The 18,337-nt window shown below is 49.3% G+C and overlaps 2 protein-coding genes across 6 annotated transcripts; both read right to left on the reverse strand.

Annotated features, from left to right (window-relative positions):
- Positions 1-271: 271 nt before the first annotated feature.
- LOC146766985 (endogenous retrovirus group K member 5 Gag polyprotein-like) lies at positions 272-8,887 on the reverse strand. 3 transcript variants are annotated; one of them, XM_085583756.1, is made up of 3 exons: positions 6,920-8,887; positions 4,109-5,202; positions 272-314 (listed from the first exon to the last, which is right to left on the reverse strand). In XM_085583756.1, exons 2-3 carry the CDS (start codon positions 4,886-4,888, stop codon positions 279-281), a joined length of 816 nt encoding a protein of 271 aa, XP_085439882.1. In that variant the 5' UTR covers positions 4,889-5,202; positions 6,920-8,887; the 3' UTR covers positions 272-278. The 3 variants fall into 3 exon arrangements, 1 of the variants encoding a protein (XP_085439882.1); XR_014956350.1 differs by lacking the exon at positions 4,109-5,202; XR_014956351.1 differs by lacking the exon at positions 4,109-5,202 and having other exon boundaries at positions 272-336.
- Positions 8,888-9,347: 460 nt separating this feature from the next.
- Positions 9,348-17,003, reverse strand: LOC146766986 (endogenous retrovirus group K member 5 Gag polyprotein-like). 3 transcript variants are annotated; one of them, XM_085583757.1, is made up of 3 exons: positions 15,996-17,003; positions 13,185-14,278; positions 9,348-9,390 (listed from the first exon to the last, which is right to left on the reverse strand). In XM_085583757.1, the coding sequence occupies exons 2-3, from the start codon at positions 13,962-13,964 to the stop codon at positions 9,355-9,357; spliced, it is 816 nt and encodes a 271-aa protein (XP_085439883.1). In that variant the 5' UTR covers positions 13,965-14,278; positions 15,996-17,003; the 3' UTR covers positions 9,348-9,354. The 3 variants fall into 3 exon arrangements, 1 of the variants encoding a protein (XP_085439883.1); XR_014956352.1 differs by lacking the exon at positions 13,185-14,278; XR_014956353.1 differs by lacking the exon at positions 13,185-14,278 and having other exon boundaries at positions 9,348-9,412.
- Between the last annotated feature and the right edge of the window lie 1,334 nt (positions 17,004-18,337).

An 18,337-nucleotide genomic window follows, 5' to 3' on the forward strand; every position in this document is an offset into this window, starting at 1 on the left:
TGGGAAAATCTGTCTCATTGTCCGAAGCAACGGACAAGAAAATGAGACACATGAACACTACCTGTCTAAACTTCATGTCCATGTCCCCAACCTTTGTGAAAAACCCTGCAATGCAGCAATATTTAAATGACACTTAATTTCCCCGAAAAACCCCAAGTCTCTGAATAATTAATTGTTGTCTGACGAGACGTCTGCAGCGTCCTTGTCTGCCTCCGTCTGCGTGCTCTCTTCTTTGCTCCTCGGGTCCACGTCCACCTGCGTCTGCACCCGGAAAGGTTTCACGTGCCTCGCCGACACCCACTTCGGTCCTCGCTCTGTGGAAACACAAGCGAAACCCTTGCCCCAAGTTATTAATGTAAATGGACCTTCAATTTGTCCTGATTCCGGATTTCTGATCAAAACCAAAGGATTTTCCCTTAACTTTGCTTGTGTACTGTTTGTAAAATGCCTAACAATTGGTGGTGTGGGCTCTGAGAAAGAACCATTTAAAAAATTCAATACATACAGAGCTTTGTTCAGCCGCATATAAGGTGTTGAACCTGCCTCTCCCCTTTTCTGTTTATCCAAAAGGGATTTCAGGGTGTGATGTGTTCTTTCAATGATTGCTTGACTTGTGGGAGAATAAGGAATACCAAAAATGTGTTTCACTCCCCATTTTTTCAAAAATTTGTCAAGCACTTTGCCTGTATAAGTCGGACCATTATCTGTTTTTATTTCTTGTGGCACCCCGAGTGATGCGAAAGCTTGCAAAAAGTGTCTGCAGGCATGTTCTGCGGTTTCCCCTGTATGTAATGATGCAAAAATTGCCCCTGAAAATGTGTCAACTGAAACATGGATATTTTTGAGCCTCCCAAAAGATGGGTATTTTGTGACATCAGCCTGCCAGAGCTGAAGACTCTGCAATCCCCTTGGATTGACAGCTCCTGTAGACGCAGGAGGCTGCACAAGCTGACAGTCTGGACAAGCATTGATGATCTCCCTCGCCTGACTTTTGGAGAGGCGAAAGGATTCCACCAATGCCTGTGCATTCTGATGGAAAAATGCATGGCTCAATTTTGCCTGCTCAAAAATATCCGGCAATGTCTGAGATATGGTCATTGTGAGTTTGTCTGCTTGAGCATTTCCCTCTGCTAAGAACCCTGGGAGTGATGAGTGTGCCCTGATATGTGTAACAAAATATTTGTGTTCTCTGTTTTCCAAAATTGTTCTCATGCATGACAGATATGAATATAAAATTTCATTGTCAGTGTGTTTCAAAAGTGATCCCTCCAACCGTCTGACCACATTTGCAACATATGCTGAATCTGTGACCAGATTGAGAGGTTCCCGAAACAATTGAAAAACCCTGACAACTGCTGCCAATTCTACAATTTGTGGTGAACCCTGTACCATTTTTATGTCTGATTCCCACTCCCCTGTTTTAGAATTTTGCCATGTAACTACTGATTTATGAGTTTTTCCTGAACCATCGGTGAACACTGTCATCCCATCCACTGGTTCCTGGCTTATTTTTGGCTTTTCTCTGAGACTTACTTTCGCATTCAGCATCCTGTGAGCTGGAAAATGAACAGTACAAATTCCTGGATAACCTAACAAAGCAATTGCAAAATCCTGTGATTTCTGCATCGCCCATTCAAAATATACTTTTTTCAAAGGAACATGAATAACTGAGAAATCTCTGCCTGACATTGTCAACAACCTGGTTCTCGCCTTAATGATAATCTGTGCTACCATTTCTAGATCCGTTAGAATTGTTTTTGAGGGCCTGTAAGCTAAAAAAACCCACTCTATCAACAAAAGAGGGTCCATTTGAGACAAATCCCATTGGAAAACCAACCCATATAACTGTGCTGTTTCCCCCAACACTGCTAAATGAAAAGGCAATGATTCTACAAAGCGATGTGCTTGTCTCTGCTGAATCATGTCTGTGATCTTTTCAAGGTCCTTTTTTGCTTCAGGCGTCAGAGTTCTGGGAGATTTGATGTTATTGTCCCCTCTCAAAAGATCAAGCAACGATGAGATGTCGTCATTGGTGATTCCCAGGATCGGTCTCATCCAGTTGATCTCCCCCAAAAGCTGTTGCAAATCCTGGAGATTGGTGATCTTTGTATTGATTTCCAGTTTCTGTGGCCTTATTGTTTGTTTCGTGATCTTCCACCCCAGGTATTTCCAAGGTGCAATTTCCTGTATTTTTGGTGTACTAATTTCCAGTCCTGCTTTTTGCACCTGCGCAATCACACAGTCGCGAACTTCTTGCACCTCTTGTTTTGTTGGCGCTGCAATGAGCAAATCATCCATATAATGGATAATTTTTGCTTTTGGATGTTTTTCTCGTGCTGGATGCAAAGCTTGGGCCACGTACCATTGGCAAATGCTTGGAGAGTTTTTGAGTCCCTGAGGAAGAACCGTCCAGTGGTATCTCTGCAAAGGTTCTTCTCTGTTGATGCTTGGAACAGAAAATGCAAAGCGTGGGGCATCATCTGGATGAAGTGGAATGCTGAAAAAACAGTCCTTGAGATCAATGATCACAAGCGACCAGTCCCTTGGGATCATCGAGAGAGATGGAAGCCCAAGCTGCAGTGGCCCCATGTCCTCGATGACCTCGTTGATTTTCCTGAGATCATGAAGCAGTCTCCAAGACCCTGAAGTTTTCTTGTGAATGACAAACACTGGGGAATTCCATGGGCTGTTTGTTGGTTTGATGTGTCCCTTTTGCAGCTGTTCTTGGACCAACTTTTTCAATGCACTCAATTTTTTCTGCTCCAGGGGCCACTGATCCACCCAAACAGGATCATTTGTCTTCCAGGTCAGTTTCAAAGTGGCGAGTGCCACAGTGACCCCTGTTAAAAATCCAATTCTAATTTCAGTCCCCATTGTGCCAAAAGGTCCCTTCCCCATACTGTGATGGGCTTTTGCACGATGAAAGGACGGATAACTGCTGTCTTTTTTCCCGGACCTGTGACAACAATTGCGTTCTCACTCTGCATGCACAGGGAACTCCCCCCTATGCCTGTGAGAGAACCCAAAGGTGCAACCAAGTCCCATTCCCGAGGCCAAAAAATGTATGAAATAACTGTAACATCCGCTCCTGTGTCAAGCATCCCTGTAATAGCAATTGTCTTTTCGTTACAAGTCAACTGACAAGTAACAATGGGCCGATCCCGGCTCAAATGTTTCACCCAAGATGCATGCACTTCTGCTTGATCACCAGGAAAAGAGTCCCGTTTGTTGAACACCGGCATGGCTTGCCTTTCTGGATGAGATGGCAAAGCCATAGCTCGAGCAATCGGTGTGTTTTGTGGAATTGTCAGAGGTGGTCGCAAGGCTTTTGCCGTGACCATCAGCTCCTCATTACAGTTTGCTGAAATCAAAGATGGATAAACAACAAGTCCAAGGATACTGCTCCTGTCCCTGGCCATTATTAAAAAGTCCTGTCTTTTCCAAGAAGTCCCTGTGACACCTGTAGGTATCACTGCATGGCTGTTGTCCAAAAGACACGTCAGTTTGGAGGTTGCCAAGACGCATTGGAATCCGGGTGGTACCAAGTCTGGGTCGCTGGGGATTTTGGAGATTGCTCTGCTGAGGGGTTCTGTTTGTTGCTCCCCGAGGATTGTCCCTGTTGGTTCTGTGTCACTGCCAGGATTTGTGTCTGAGCGCGCTGGCGTTGATTCGCGCTCTTTTTCCCGTTTCCCGGAATAGGAAGAAGTTTCCCATCCACATCTGTCTGTGAGTGACACTCACTGGCGAGATGTTTCCCTCTCCTGCACCGAGGGCAAAGGTCTGGTGGCTTGTTGGGCTTTGAAAGTTGTGGGCAGTTCCTTTTAATATGTCCTTGTGCCCCACACCCAAAGCACCGTCTCTCTGCATTAGGGTTGCTCTTTGTATAATTTGCAAGAGCTTCCCTAACACGTTTTTCAATTTGATCCCCCAAGTGTTCCTCCATGATGGAAGCAACATGTTGTGGTGTCCCCACCTTGCTGCACGCCTCGATCATGTCTGCCAAGGTGGCCTGGTGCGGCATCATGCTGATGATCCGTCTGCACTCCGGATTGGCATTGGAGAACGCGAGGCTTTTGACCAGATGTGGTTTCGCTCCCTCCTCGCTCACCTGCCGCTCCACCGCCTGAGAAAGACGATCCACGAATGAAGAAAACGGCTCTGCAGGACCTTGTTTGATCTCGGTGTAGATTGTGTCCTGGACCCCCGCTGGAGCAATTTGAAGAATCGCCCTCCGTGCTGCCTCTTTGATGTCGCTGAGCACGTGACGCGGGAGCCTCACCGCCTGTTGAGTTGGATCGTCCTCAGGAGGATCACCAGCAAGCTGCGCCATGGTGAGGTTCGCATTCGGCCCGCCCTGGTATCTGGCTCTCAGCTCCTCCAGGGATCTCCTCCACGCCTTCTGCCACACGAGAGCTTGGGTGTCTGTAAGAACTGATGTCGCAAGATATTTAAGATCGTACGGTGTCAAATCATACATTCCAAAAATACTTTTTAACATTTGCTTGAAATATGGTGAAGACAACCCATTGTCCCGAATGGCCTTAGCTAAATCTTTGATTGCTCCACGATCCAGGCGTTCCCATCTTGGGTTTTGGCCCTGAGCGTCATAGTTCACTGGCATCATTATATTTCCCGAGCCCTGCAATAAACCTTTCTCCTTCTCCAATTCTGCTCGAATGTCCTGCCAGTCCACTTTTGCGCTCTGCAAAGCTGTAAATTCAGTGGGTACTTGCCTGTAGAGTGGAGTCATCTGTTGTGGCTGCAGTTCTGGTGCAGCAGCACTCACCGATACCAATGGCGTCTGCAGCATCTGTGAAGACGAAGGCTGGAAGCCTCTGGAGAGAAGTGAAGCATCTGCTGTGGAGGAGAACACACGACTGCCTTGCATTATTTGGAAAATTTTTGGGAGATGAACCAACAGTTCTGGCTGTGACTCCAAGGCTGTGCTTAAATATCGTAAAAGAAATTCAACAACCCCCTTTGATATTAAAATTGACTCTCCCTGCCCCGAAAGTTTGGCAGACCTTGATTTTGGAATTGTCCAAGCTGGGACACCCTCCGAAGCAGTGATGCGTATCGTTTCCTCCCGTTGCTGCGCCTCAGCAGAAGTGTCCTGAGTCCCGCACTGTTCCGGTGCCAGTGGAGGTTCCTGCTGCCGTGCAGATGTGACTTTTTTCACCCTGGATTTTTTCTTATAAGAAACTGGAAAAAAGTCCTGCAATGTTACAGTCCCACCACTGGGTGGCGCAGTGCCTCGACCTGACAAGTTCTGCGAAGCCTGTTGCAATGTTGTGGTTCCGCCGCTAGATGGCGCTGCCGCCTGACCAGCTGAGGTCGGAACCGCACTCTGCTCTTCAATCTGCACTTCTGACAAACATTTTAATACCTCTTCTGTCAACTGATTTACATTTGCAAATCCCGCACTAATTCCCGATAAACTTTTGAGCATTTCTCCTAATAACTGATTCACGTTTGCAGTCCCTGCAGTTGATGAAACTGACTCTTGTTGTAACAACTGTTCTAATTTGGTCATGTCAGAAGCAGACAGGGATTGGCCGTGGGCTTGGGCTGTCTGTTGCCATGGGAACTGTGATGGAACGGTGCCCTGAGGAATGTTTACCTCCTGGCCACGCCCCATCCCTGCCTGCGTCATCTCAGGGGAGTGAACGCTCCTGCTCCGACCCTGGCTATGCTTTGGCCTCGCTCCGCCCCGCACCGCCTCCGAATCAGAGCCACTGCCGTCCCCCCCAAGACTGACGCAATCACCCTCCTGTTCCCATTCCAGCCCTGATGTTTCCGTCTCACTTTGCCCGTCTCCTGGCTCCATGCCAGCACCCACAGCCTGCGCGCGCCGGCTCCGCCCCCTGTGTGCCCGTCCCGCGCGTTCGAAATGTGAGAAATCCCCTCCACCCGTGGCTGTTAGGTTTTGCTCGACCTTCGCGCGCAAGCCCGCCGCCTGAGCAGCAGCGAGGAACGCCTCCCGCTGTCCCTCTGCCGCTTCCTCAGCAGCCCGGGCTGCCGCGGTCAGGGAGCTAAGTTCCCCCGCCCTTTGGGCGGCCGCTTCTGCGGCCTCATGGATTCTCGACATTGAACGCGTCACCGGGCGCTCCGAGCGTACCACCGTCGCACTCGCACCCCCCGCTTTCGCCCCGATCCGTCCCGCCCCCGCCGCTCTCCCCGGCCTCGCCTTCTGCGCGGGCTGTTTTGAACTCCCAGCCCGCGCAGATGTGGAGGCGCTTTCCTCTCCCTCCTCCCCCTGCTCTGCACTCACGTTCGCACCTTCCCCCACCGGAGCTGCTGCCGCCGCCGCTGCCCCCCCCACCGTGGGTTTGGACTTGGGCAATGCCTTCCCCCCACTGAGGGTCGCAGCTGTGCCTGGCTCGCCCGCCTCCGTCTGGGGAATTTCTGCGTCGGAGGAGCTTAGGGACTCTTGGGAAACTGAGGAACAGTGAGAACCCGGGGACACGGGACGCGATGGGGTATCATCTCCCTGATGTTCCACAGAAAGCATTCCCGCTTGTCCTGTGCTTGTGGGGAGAGGGTCTGTCCCAAGCTGCTGGCCGGACTGTCCCCCCTCCTGTTTGTCACCAGGAGCTGTAGCTGCCTGGCTTGAGCTGCCGCGTTGTGAGAGTGACTCTAAAACTGTTCTTGCTGAAGATAAAAGTTTTGCGGCAAGCTTATTATTTTTTATAGCCTGATAATATAATTGCTTGTTAATTTCCTGCCAAAAATTTGGCTCATACAACAAATCTGGATCTGAGTGTGGGAAGTTACACCGCACCCATAATAATAAATCTTTCAACTCCTTTTGAGCAATCTCTACCGGATGGGCAGAGATGATGCCCTGGAAAGCAGATACTATTTCTTTTTCCTCTTGGGAGAATTCCCCCCCCATGTTCTTAATTTTGACCGTTCTCACCAAAAGCTGTGTCGGCTCGAGGTCAGTCCGGAGATGGCACTGATCACCGTCCAGCAGGTCACAGGTGAGAGATCCCAGGCGCGCTTCTGGGTCGTCTCCTCCCTGGAAAGTCCCCGAGACGAGTTGTTTTGGTGAAGGTCAGGTTCTTATCTCGAGCTGTCCGCTCCCTCTCGTCTTGGAATTTGCGGCGAGTGTGTGCTCTGCTCTTCTCTCTCTTCTTTTTTTTTTCTTTTCTCCGCTGATGCAGGTTGGAGGTTGTTTGATGTTTCTTTTTGGTCTTCTTGCTGATGCCCACCCAGGGACGCCAGTTGTCGGAACCCCGGGTTTGGCTGGGGTTCCTGTGTGGTGGTAGAGCTTCTCCTCCAACCCGCGTTCCCAAAGGAAAACTCCACAGTCTCTTCTTGTTCGGTCTCAAGATGTTTTATTGCTAGTTATCTAACAGATTAAGTTCTCGGGCTGCGGCCCTTTGGTCAGCGGCCCAGGCAGAGAGGCACACACTCCTGACACCCTGACTGTCCGGTGTCTTCTTCTCCTCTCTCCCCGCCCAGGGCTGCTGCTATCTTTTATAAGATATATTACGTATAACATGTTTACAATTATCCCCCAATACCTATTACCTACGTTACCAAGTGTTTTTCTATTCTAAACCAATCTGTGAGTGCCAACATCACCAAGAACATGGAGGCAAGGAAGAAGAAAGAAGGAGGATGGGTTCAGCCCACTTTCCTCCATCTTAGAACTTCTGACCCCCATGTACAAAGTAAAAACCCCCCTGTACATGCACTAAAACCCCCCTGTACACTATCAAAAAATATTTCCCCCTACTTTGTGACTACATTTACTATATTATCTAGCACTTTGTGACTGCTTGTTCTACCTTCAAAGTTGGTAATTCATTCCATGGTTCAAACTCGAAATCACAGCTAAATCCAGCTGCCTGCTGGGGTCCAGACTGCGTCTGACCACGGCCTGGAGCCTCTAAAAATGTCTGAGAGGCATTTTGAGTTCCCACATCTCCCCTCCCTGTTTGAACCAAAAACACCTGCTTTGCCACTTTGTTCAAGGCCCTTCGAATACACATGAAAATGCATGGCATGACAAGCAGAAGAACTACAAGCCCTATAAGAATATATGATATTACTTTCAAAATTTCTTTCCATACTGGTGAGAGATCAAAAAGGTTAAAGAAATCATCCCACCAGGACCCTGTTACTTTTTTCAGCTTGGTGATACTACTTTCTATTTGTTTTATATTTTCATGAATGGATTTTGAATGATCTGACAAGTTCATGCAGCACATCCCCTCAAACTCTTCACATCCGTGCCCATGTGACAGCAGCAAATAATCAATTGCCGCTCTGTTTTGAAGCACTGCCTGTCTTGCACTGCTGATATCTGTTAACATGTCACTCAGTGCAGACGAAATGGCACGACTGTGTTTGCTCAACCAGCAAGCTATGTGGTCCAATTGTGTCAAGGCCACCCCCGATGCTGTTTGGGGCGAGAAAATTGCAACTGCAATTCTCCGAGCCTTGTCCCAGGTATAAACATCATCATCACAATTTGGACTGTATTGATCAAGGGATCTTTCTTCCCTGCGTGTCTGCTCCTTTAAAGTTTTCAAATCAGGTGCAATCAATGAGAGTTCCCCAATGCTGCATGGACCGCCCTTGATTTTTGCGGGGATAGCAGGCCAAACTCTGTCCCCGCAAATCAAAAACACTCCCTTCGGTAAAGTGACTGGGTGTTGAAGGGATGCTTTGCTTGTCGCCTTGGTGTAATTGCACCAAGATGATGCATTTTTATAAAAAGATAGATTTGGAGTGACATCTATTGTATGATTATCTGTCTTTGCCACTCCCACTGGATCAAATTTGATGCAATATTTCATTTTTGTTGACCCAAAAATGTCTAGTTCTGGAGGTTCCAGGTGAGCCACAGGAAGGTATGGTGTCCAAACATGCCACCCTTCCACAGGATCCGAAAAGGTTTTTAAAACCTTTAGAGGAATATTTTTTGGAATTGGCCACTCCTTCACTGGTACACCTACCAAACATGTTGAAAATGGTTTCCCTGGCTTTGAATGAGTCAGGCAAATACTGTCCAGACCCGCTGCCTTTGCCAAAGTTTCCCACACATTTTCCCTTGGTTGTTTCATGGGAAAATCTGTCTCATTGTCCGAAGCAACGGACAAGAAAATGAGACACATGAACACTACCTGTCTAAACTTCATGTCCATGTCCCCAACCTTTGTGAAAAACCCTGCAATGCAGCAATATTTAAATGACACTTAATTTCCCCGAAAAACCCCAAGTCTCTGAATAATTAATTGTTGTCTGACGAGACGTCTGCAGCGTCCTTGTCTGCCTCCGTCTGCGTGCTCTCTTCTTTGCTCCTCGGGTCCACGTCCACCTGCGTCTGCACCCGGAAAGGTTTCACGTGCCTCGCCGACACCCACTTCGGTCCTCGCTCTGTGGAAACACAAGCGAAACCCTTGCCCCAAGTTATTAATGTAAATGGACCTTCAATTTGTCCTGATTCCGGATTTCTGATCAAAACCAAAGGATTTTCCCTTAACTTTGCTTGTGTACTGTTTGTAAAATGCCTAACAATTGGTGGTGTGGGCTCTGAGAAAGAACCATTTAAAAAATTCAATACATACAGAGCTTTGTTCAGCCGCATATAAGGTGTTGAACCTGCCTCTCCCCTTTTCTGTTTATCCAAAAGGGATTTCAGGGTGTGATGTGTTCTTTCAATGATTGCTTGACTTGTGGGAGAATAAGGAATACCAAAAATGTGTTTCACTCCCCATTTTTTCAAAAATTTGTCAAGCACTTTGCCTGTATAAGTCGGACCATTATCTGTTTTTATTTCTTGTGGCACCCCGAGTGATGCGAAAGCTTGCAAAAAGTGTCTGCAGGCATGTTCTGCGGTTTCCCCTGTATGTAATGATGCAAAAATTGCCCCTGAAAATGTGTCAACTGAAACATGGATATTTTTGAGCCTCCCAAAAGATGGGTATTTTGTGACATCAGCCTGCCAGAGCTGAAGACTCTGCAATCCCCTTGGATTGACAGCTCCTGTAGACGCAGGAGGCTGCACAAGCTGACAGTCTGGACAAGCATTGATGATCTCCCTCGCCTGACTTTTGGAGAGGCGAAAGGATTCCACCAATGCCTGTGCATTCTGATGGAAAAATGCATGGCTCAATTTTGCCTGCTCAAAAATATCCGGCAATGTCTGAGATATGGTCATTGTGAGTTTGTCTGCTTGAGCATTTCCCTCTGCTAAGAACCCTGGGAGTGATGAGTGTGCCCTGATATGTGTAACAAAATATTTGTGTTCTCTGTTTTCCAAAATTGTTCTCATGCATGACAGATATGAATATAAAATTTCATTGTCAGTGTGTTTCAAAAGTGATCCCTCCAACCGTCTGACCACATTTGCAACATATGCTGAATCTGTGACCAGATTGAGAGGTTCCCGAAACAATTGAAAAACCCTGACAACTGCTGCCAATTCTACAATTTGTGGTGAACCCTGTACCATTTTTATGTCTGATTCCCACTCCCCTGTTTTAGAATTTTGCCATGTAACTACTGATTTATGAGTTTTTCCTGAACCATCGGTGAACACTGTCATCCCATCCACTGGTTCCTGGCTTATTTTTGGCTTTTCTCTGAGACTTACTTTCGCATTCAGCATCCTGTGAGCTGGAAAATGAACAGTACAAATTCCTGGATAACCTAACAAAGCAATTGCAAAATCCTGTGATTTCTGCATCGCCCATTCAAAATATACTTTTTTCAAAGGAACATGAATAACTGAGAAATCTCTGCCTGACATTGTCAACAACCTGGTTCTCGCCTTAATGATAATCTGTGCTACCATTTCTAGATCCGTTAGAATTGTTTTTGAGGGCCTGTAAGCTAAAAAAACCCACTCTATCAACAAAAGAGGGTCCATTTGAGACAAATCCCATTGGAAAACCAACCCATATAACTGTGCTGTTTCCCCCAACACTGCTAAATGAAAAGGCAATGATTCTACAAAGCGATGTGCTTGTCTCTGCTGAATCATGTCTGTGATCTTTTCAAGGTCCTTTTTTGCTTCAGGCGTCAGAGTTCTGGGAGATTTGATGTTATTGTCCCCTCTCAAAAGATCAAGCAACGATGAGATGTCGTCATTGGTGATTCCCAGGATCGGTCTCATCCAGTTGATCTCCCCCAAAAGCTGTTGCAAATCCTGGAGATTGGTGATCTTTGTATTGATTTCCAGTTTCTGTGGCCTTATTGTTTGTTTCGTGATCTTCCACCCCAGGTATTTCCAAGGTGCAATTTCCTGTATTTTTGGTGTACTAATTTCCAGTCCTGCTTTTTGCACCTGCGCAATCACACAGTCGCGAACTTCTTGCACCTCTTGTTTTGTTGGCGCTGCAATGAGCAAATCATCCATATAATGGATAATTTTTGCTTTTGGATGTTTTTCTCGTGCTGGATGCAAAGCTTGGGCCACGTACCATTGGCAAATGCTTGGAGAGTTTTTGAGTCCCTGAGGAAGAACCGTCCAGTGGTATCTCTGCAAAGGTTCTTCTCTGTTGATGCTTGGAACAGAAAATGCAAAGCGTGGGGCATCATCTGGATGAAGTGGAATGCTGAAAAAACAGTCCTTGAGATCAATGATCACAAGCGACCAGTCCCTTGGGATCATCGAGAGAGATGGAAGCCCAAGCTGCAGTGGCCCCATGTCCTCGATGACCTCGTTGATTTTCCTGAGATCATGAAGCAGTCTCCAAGACCCTGAAGTTTTCTTGTGAATGACAAACACTGGGGAATTCCATGGGCTGTTTGTTGGTTTGATGTGTCCCTTTTGCAGCTGTTCTTGGACCAACTTTTTCAATGCACTCAATTTTTTCTGCTCCAGGGGCCACTGATCCACCCAAACAGGATCATTTGTCTTCCAGGTCAGTTTCAAAGTGGCGAGTGCCACAGTGACCCCTGTTAAAAATCCAATTCTAATTTCAGTCCCCATTGTGCCAAAAGGTCCCTTCCCCATACTGTGATGGGCTTTTGCACGATGAAAGGACGGATAACTGCTGTCTTTTTTCCCGGACCTGTGACAACAATTGCGTTCTCACTCTGCATGCACAGGGAACTCCCCCCTATGCCTGTGAGAGAACCCAAAGGTGCAACCAAGTCCCATTCCCGAGGCCAAAAAATGTATGAAATAACTGTAACATCCGCTCCTGTGTCAAGCATCCCTGTAATAGCAATTGTCTTTTCGTTACAAGTCAACTGACAAGTAACAATGGGCCGATCCCGGCTCAAATGTTTCACCCAAGATGCATGCACTTCTGCTTGATCACCAGGAAAAGAGTCCCGTTTGTTGAACACCGGCATGGCTTGCCTTTCTGGATGAGATGGCAAAGCCATAGCTCGAGCAATCGGTGTGTTTTGTGGAATTGTCAGAGGTGGTCGCAAGGCTTTTGCCGTGACCATCAGCTCCTCATTACAGTTTGCTGAAATCAAAGATGGATAAACAACAAGTCCAAGGATACTGCTCCTGTCCCTGGCCATTATTAAAAAGTCCTGTCTTTTCCAAGAAGTCCCTGTGACACCTGTAGGTATCACTGCATGGCTGTTGTCCAAAAGACACGTCAGTTTGGAGGTTGCCAAGACGCATTGGAATCCGGGTGGTACCAAGTCTGGGTCGCTGGGGATTTTGGAGATTGCTCTGCTGAGGGGTTCTGTTTGTTGCTCCCCGAGGATTGTCCCTGTTGGTTCTGTGTCACTGCCAGGATTTGTGTCTGAGCGCGCTGGCGTTGATTCGCGCTCTTTTTCCCGTTTCCCGGAATAGGAAGAAGTTTCCCATCCACATCTGTCTGTGAGTGACACTCACTGGCGAGATGTTTCCCTCTCCTGCACCGAGGGCAAAGGTCTGGTGGCTTGTTGGGCTTTGAAAGTTGTGGGCAGTTCCTTTTAATATGTCCTTGTGCCCCACACCCAAAGCACCGTCTCTCTGCATTAGGGTTGCTCTTTGTATAATTTGCAAGAGCTTCCCTAACACGTTTTTCAATTTGATCCCCCAAGTGTTCCTCCATGATGGAAGCAACATGTTGTGGTGTCCCCACCTTGCTGCACGCCTCGATCATGTCTGCCAAGGTGGCCTGGTGCGGCATCATGCTGATGATCCGTCTGCACTCCGGATTGGCATTGGAGAACGCGAGGCTTTTGACCAGATGTGGTTTCGCTCCCTCCTCGCTCACCTGCCGCTCCACCGCCTGAGAAAGACGATCCACGAATGAAGAAAACGGCTCTGCAGGACCTTGTTTGATCTCGGTGTAGATTGTGTCCTGGACCCCCGCTGGAGCAATTTGAAGAATCGCCCTCCGTGCTGCCTCTTTGATGTCGCTGAGCACGTGACGCGGGAGCCTCACCGCCTGTTGAGTTGGATCGTCCTCAGGAGGATCACCAGCAAGCTGCGCCATGGTGAGGTTCGCATTCGGCCCGCCCTGGTATCTGGCTCTCAGCTCCTCCAGGGATCTCCTCCACGCCTTCTGCCACACGAGAGCTTGGGTGTCTGTAAGAACTGATGTCGCAAGATATTTAAGATCGTACGGTGTCAAATCATACATTCCAAAAATACTTTTTAACATTTGCTTGAAATATGGTGAAGACAACCCATTGTCCCGAATGGCCTTAGCTAAATCTTTGATTGCTCCACGATCCAGGCGTTCCCATCTTGGGTTTTGGCCCTGAGCGTCATAGTTCACTGGCATCATTATATTTCCCGAGCCCTGCAATAAACCTTTCTCCTTCTCCAATTCTGCTCGAATGTCCTGCCAGTCCACTTTTGCGCTCTGCAAAGCTGTAAATTCAGTGGGTACTTGCCTGTAGAGTGGAGTCATCTGTTGTGGCTGCAGTTCTGGTGCAGCAGCACTCACCGATACCAATGGCGTCTGCAGCATCTGTGAAGACGAAGGCTGGAAGCCTCTGGAGAGAAGTGAAGCATCTGCTGTGGAGGAGAACACACGACTGCCTTGCATTATTTGGAAAATTTTTGGGAGATGAACCAACAGTTCTGGCTGTGACTCCAAGGCTGTGCTTAAATATCGTAAAAGAAATTCAACAACCCCCTTTGATATTAAAATTGACTCTCCCTGCCCCGAAAGTTTGGCAGACCTTGATTTTGGAATTGTCCAAGCTGGGACACCCTCCGAAGCAGTGATGCGTATCGTTTCCTCCCGTTGCTGCGCCTCAGCAGAAGTGTCCTGAGTCCCGCACTGTTCCGGTGCCAGTGGAGGTTCCTGCTGCCGTGCAGATGTGACTTTTTTCACCCTGGATTTTTTCTTATAAGAAACTGGAAAAAAGTCCTGCAATGTTACAGTCCCACCACTGGGTGGCGCAGTGCCTCGACCTGACAAGTTCTGCGAAGCCTGTTGCAATGTTGTGGTTCCGCCGCTAGATGGCGCTGCCGCCTGACCAGCTGAGGTCGGAACCGCACTCTGCTCTTCAATCTGCACTTCTGACAAACATTTTAATACCTCTTCTGTCAACTGATTTACATTTGCAAATCCCGCACTAATTCCCGATAAACTTTTGAGCATTTCTCCTAATAACTGATTCACGTTTGCAGTCCCTGCAGTTGATGAAACTGACTCTTGTTGTAACAACTGTTCTAATTTGGTCATGTCAGAAGCAGACAGGGATTGGCCGTGGGCTTGGGCTGTCTGTTGCCATGGGAACTGTGATGGAACGGTGCCCTGAGGAATGTTTACCTCCTGGCCACGCCCCATCCCTGCCTGCGTCATCTCAGGGGAGTGAACGCTCCTGCTCCGACCCTGGCTATGCTTTGGCCTCGCTCCGCCCCGCACCGCCTCCGAATCAGAGCCACTGCCGTCCCCCCCAAGACTGACGCAATCACCCTCCTGTTCCCATTCCAGCCCTGATGTTTCCGTCTCACTTTGCCCGTCTCCTGGCTCCATGCCAGCACCCACAGCCTGCGCGCGCCGGCTCCGCCCCCTGTGTGCCCGTCCCGCGCGTTCGAAATGTGAGAAATCCCCTCCACCCGTGGCTGTTAGGTTTTGCTCGACCTTCGCGCGCAAGCCCGCCGCCTGAGCAGCAGCGAGGAACGCCTCCCGCTGTCCCTCTGCCGCTTCCTCAGCAGCCCGGGCTGCCGCGGTCAGGGAGCTAAGTTCCCCCGCCCTTTGGGCGGCCGCTTCTGCGGCCTCATGGATTCTCGACATTGAACGCGTCACCGGGCGCTCCGAGCGTACCACCGTCGCACTCGCACCCCCCGCTTTCGCCCCGATCCGTCCCGCCCCCGCCGCTCTCCCCGGCCTCGCCTTCTGCGCGGGCTGTTTTGAACTCCCAGCCCGCGCAGATGTGGAGGCGCTTTCCTCTCCCTCCTCCCCCTGCTCTGCACTCACGTTCGCACCTTCCCCCACCGGAGCTGCTGCCGCCGCCGCTGCCCCCCCCACCGTGGGTTTGGACTTGGGCAATGCCTTCCCCCCACTGAGGGTCGCAGCTGTGCCTGGCTCGCCCGCCTCCGTCTGGGGAATTTCTGCGTCGGAGGAGCTTAGGGACTCTTGGGAAACTGAGGAACAGTGAGAACCCGGGGACACGGGACGCGATGGGGTATCATCTCCCTGATGTTCCACAGAAAGCATTCCCGCTTGTCCTGTGCTTGTGGGGAGAGGGTCTGTCCCAAGCTGCTGGCCGGACTGTCCCCCCTCCTGTTTGTCACCAGGAGCTGTAGCTGCCTGGCTTGAGCTGCCGCGTTGTGAGAGTGACTCTAAAACTGTTCTTGCTGAAGATAAAAGTTTTGCGGCAAGCTTATTATTTTTTATAGCCTGATAATATAATTGCTTGTTAATTTCCTGCCAAAAATTTGGCTCATACAACAAATCTGGATCTGAGTGTGGGAAGTTACACCGCACCCATAATAATAAATCTTTCAACTCCTTTTGAGCAATCTCTACCGGATGGGCAGAGATGATGCCCTGGAAAGCAGATACTATTTCTTTTTCCTCTTGGGAGAATTCCCCCCCCATGTTCTTAATTTTGACCGTTCTCACCAAAAGCTGTGTCGGCTCGAGGTCAGTCCGGAGATGGCACTGATCACCGTCCAGCAGGTCACAGGTGAGAGATCCCAGGCGCGCTTCTGGGTCGTCTCCTCCCTGGAAAGTCCCCGAGACGAGTTGTTTTGGTGAAGGTCAGGTTCTTATCTCGAGCTGTCCGCTCCCTCTCGTCTTGGAATTTGCGGCGAGTGTGTGCTCTGCTCTTCTCTCTCTTCTTTTTTTTTTCTTTTCTCCGCTGATGCAGGTTGGAGGTTGTTTGATGTTTCTTTTTGGTCTTCTTGCTGATGCCCACCCAGGGACGCCAGTTGTCGGAACCCCGGGTTTGGCTGGGGTTCCTGTGTGGTGGTAGAGCTTCTCCTCCAACCCGCGTTCCCAAAGGAAAACTCCACAGTCTCTTCTTGTTCGGTCTCAAGATGTTTTATTGCTAGTTATCTAACAGATTAAGTTCTCGGGCTGCGGCCCTTTGGTCAGCGGCCCAGGCAGAGAGGCACACACTCCTGACACCCTGACTGTCCGGTGTCTTCTTCTCCTCTCTCCCCGCCCAGGGCTGCTGCTATCTTTTATAAGATATATTACGTATAACATGTTTACAATTATCCCCCAATACCTATTACCTACGTTACCAAGTGTTTTTCTATTCTAAACCAATCTGTGAGTGCCAACATCACCAAGAACATGGAGGCAAGGAAGAAGAAAGAAGGAGGATGGGTTCAGCCCACTTTCCTCCATCTTAGAACTTCTGACCCCCATGTACAAAGTAAAAACCCCCCTGTACATGCACTAAAACCCCCCTGTACACTATCAAAAAATATTTCCCCCTACTTTGTGACTACATTTACTATATTATCTAGCACTTTGTGACTGCTTGTTCTACCTTCAAAGTTGGTAATTCATTCCATGGTTCAAACTCGAAATCACAGCTAAATCCAGCTGCCTGCTGGGGTCCAGACTGCGTCTGACCACGGCCTGGAGCCTCTAAAAATGTCTGAGAGGCATTTTGAGTTCCCACACAGCCGAAAGACGCCGGCCACCGGCGCTTGGCTTCGGACAGCTCCGGAGAGCCGTAGTGTGCGTCTGCACTAGACTGCATCATAGCGAAAAGCTTTGGCAGTGTGTCTCGCAGGGAGATAGCTTAGGAGCGCAGCGCACTTATGCCTCCCTTGTCCAGAAACACGATTTTACTGCACACTCCAAAAACAGTACTCTTCCCAGGGCAATATGCCAGATGTTCTCTGATGCCCGTGCTCCCTTCCTACTCTTGCCCAGCTCGTTGTTGTAACGTGCACATGCCGTTCTGGAATTCAGTGCACAGTGAAGGCAATCGCAAAAGTCCAGCAGCTGCTGACTCCCAAACACAAGGCGCTGGCTATGTTCTTGCTACTCGACGACTCAACGCAGCCCTTCATTTCTGCAGTTGCCATCGAGGTCTCTGCATGTCGGGGACTGAGAGGACGAGCACGAGTTTCCCACGAGGGGCTGCATCAGGAGGAATTCAAAACTCAGGGAATTTGCCCTGGAACACCTTCCATAAGGATGCTAGAAAAGAATTGAAGAGGCAGGCGAGCGGCCACCAGGGTCCTCTAGCAGTCCTTAGGGTGCGCGCAGAAGCCCGGTGCTCTGCGGCTTCGTTCTTCGCCCTCGTGCAAGCTACCGCTCTGTCCGGCTCCCGGAGCAGGAGAAGCGGCTGCTTCGCGCACACAACAGCGGAGCGGCAGCCCTACGCTCCGAAGCGCTGCTTCAGCCGAAAGACGCCGGCCACCGGCGCTTGGCTTCGGACAGCTCCGGAGAGCCGTAGTGTGCGTCTGCACTAGACTGCATCATAGCGAAAAGCTTTGGCAGTGTGTCTCGCAGGGAGATAGCTTAGGAGCGCAGCGCACTTATGCCTCCCTTGTCCAGAAACACGATTTTACTGCACACTCCAAAAACAGTACTCTTCCCAGGGCAATATACAAGCTGCTTTCTGACGGCCGTGATCTTTCGATTACTCTTGCTCAGCTCGTTGTTGCAGAGTGCACGTGCCTTCCTGGAATTCAGTGCACAGTGAAAGCAATCGCAAAAGTCCAGCAGCTGCTGACTCCCAAACACAAGGCGCTGTCTACGTTCTTGCTTCTCCACACTTCAACAGAGTCCTTCATTTCTGCAGCTGCCATCGAGTTTTCTGCATCTCGAGCCTTCTGGGACGAGCACCAATTTCCCAGGAGGGGCTGCATCAGGACGAAGTCAAAACCCAGGAAAGTTGTCTCGGAACACCTTCAATAAAGCATGCCAGCAGTGCATTGAAAAGGCAGGGAGCTTTAGCCACCGTCGTCTAGCAGTCGCAAGGCTGTGCACACAATGTC

Source organism: Lonchura striata, chromosome 6, assembly GCF_050655825.1.
Source record: "Lonchura striata isolate lonStrDom1 chromosome 6, ASM5065582v1, whole genome shotgun sequence".
Classification (NCBI taxonomy): Eukaryota; Metazoa; Chordata; class Aves; order Passeriformes; family Estrildidae; genus Lonchura; species Lonchura striata.

Coding starts and splice junctions, on each gene's coding strand:
- LOC146766985 (XM_085583756.1), bottom strand. CDS start 4,888: ATGCAAGGCAGTCGTGTGTTCTCCTCCACAGCAGATGCTTCACTTCTC. Junction 315..4,108: donor CTCAGGCGGTGGAGCGGCAG/GTGAGCGAGGAG, acceptor GTGTTTCCACAG/AGCGAGGACCGAAGTGGGTG.
- LOC146766986 (XM_085583757.1), bottom strand. CDS start 13,964: ATGCAAGGCAGTCGTGTGTTCTCCTCCACAGCAGATGCTTCACTTCTC. Junction 9,391..13,184: donor CTCAGGCGGTGGAGCGGCAG/GTGAGCGAGGAG, acceptor GTGTTTCCACAG/AGCGAGGACCGAAGTGGGTG.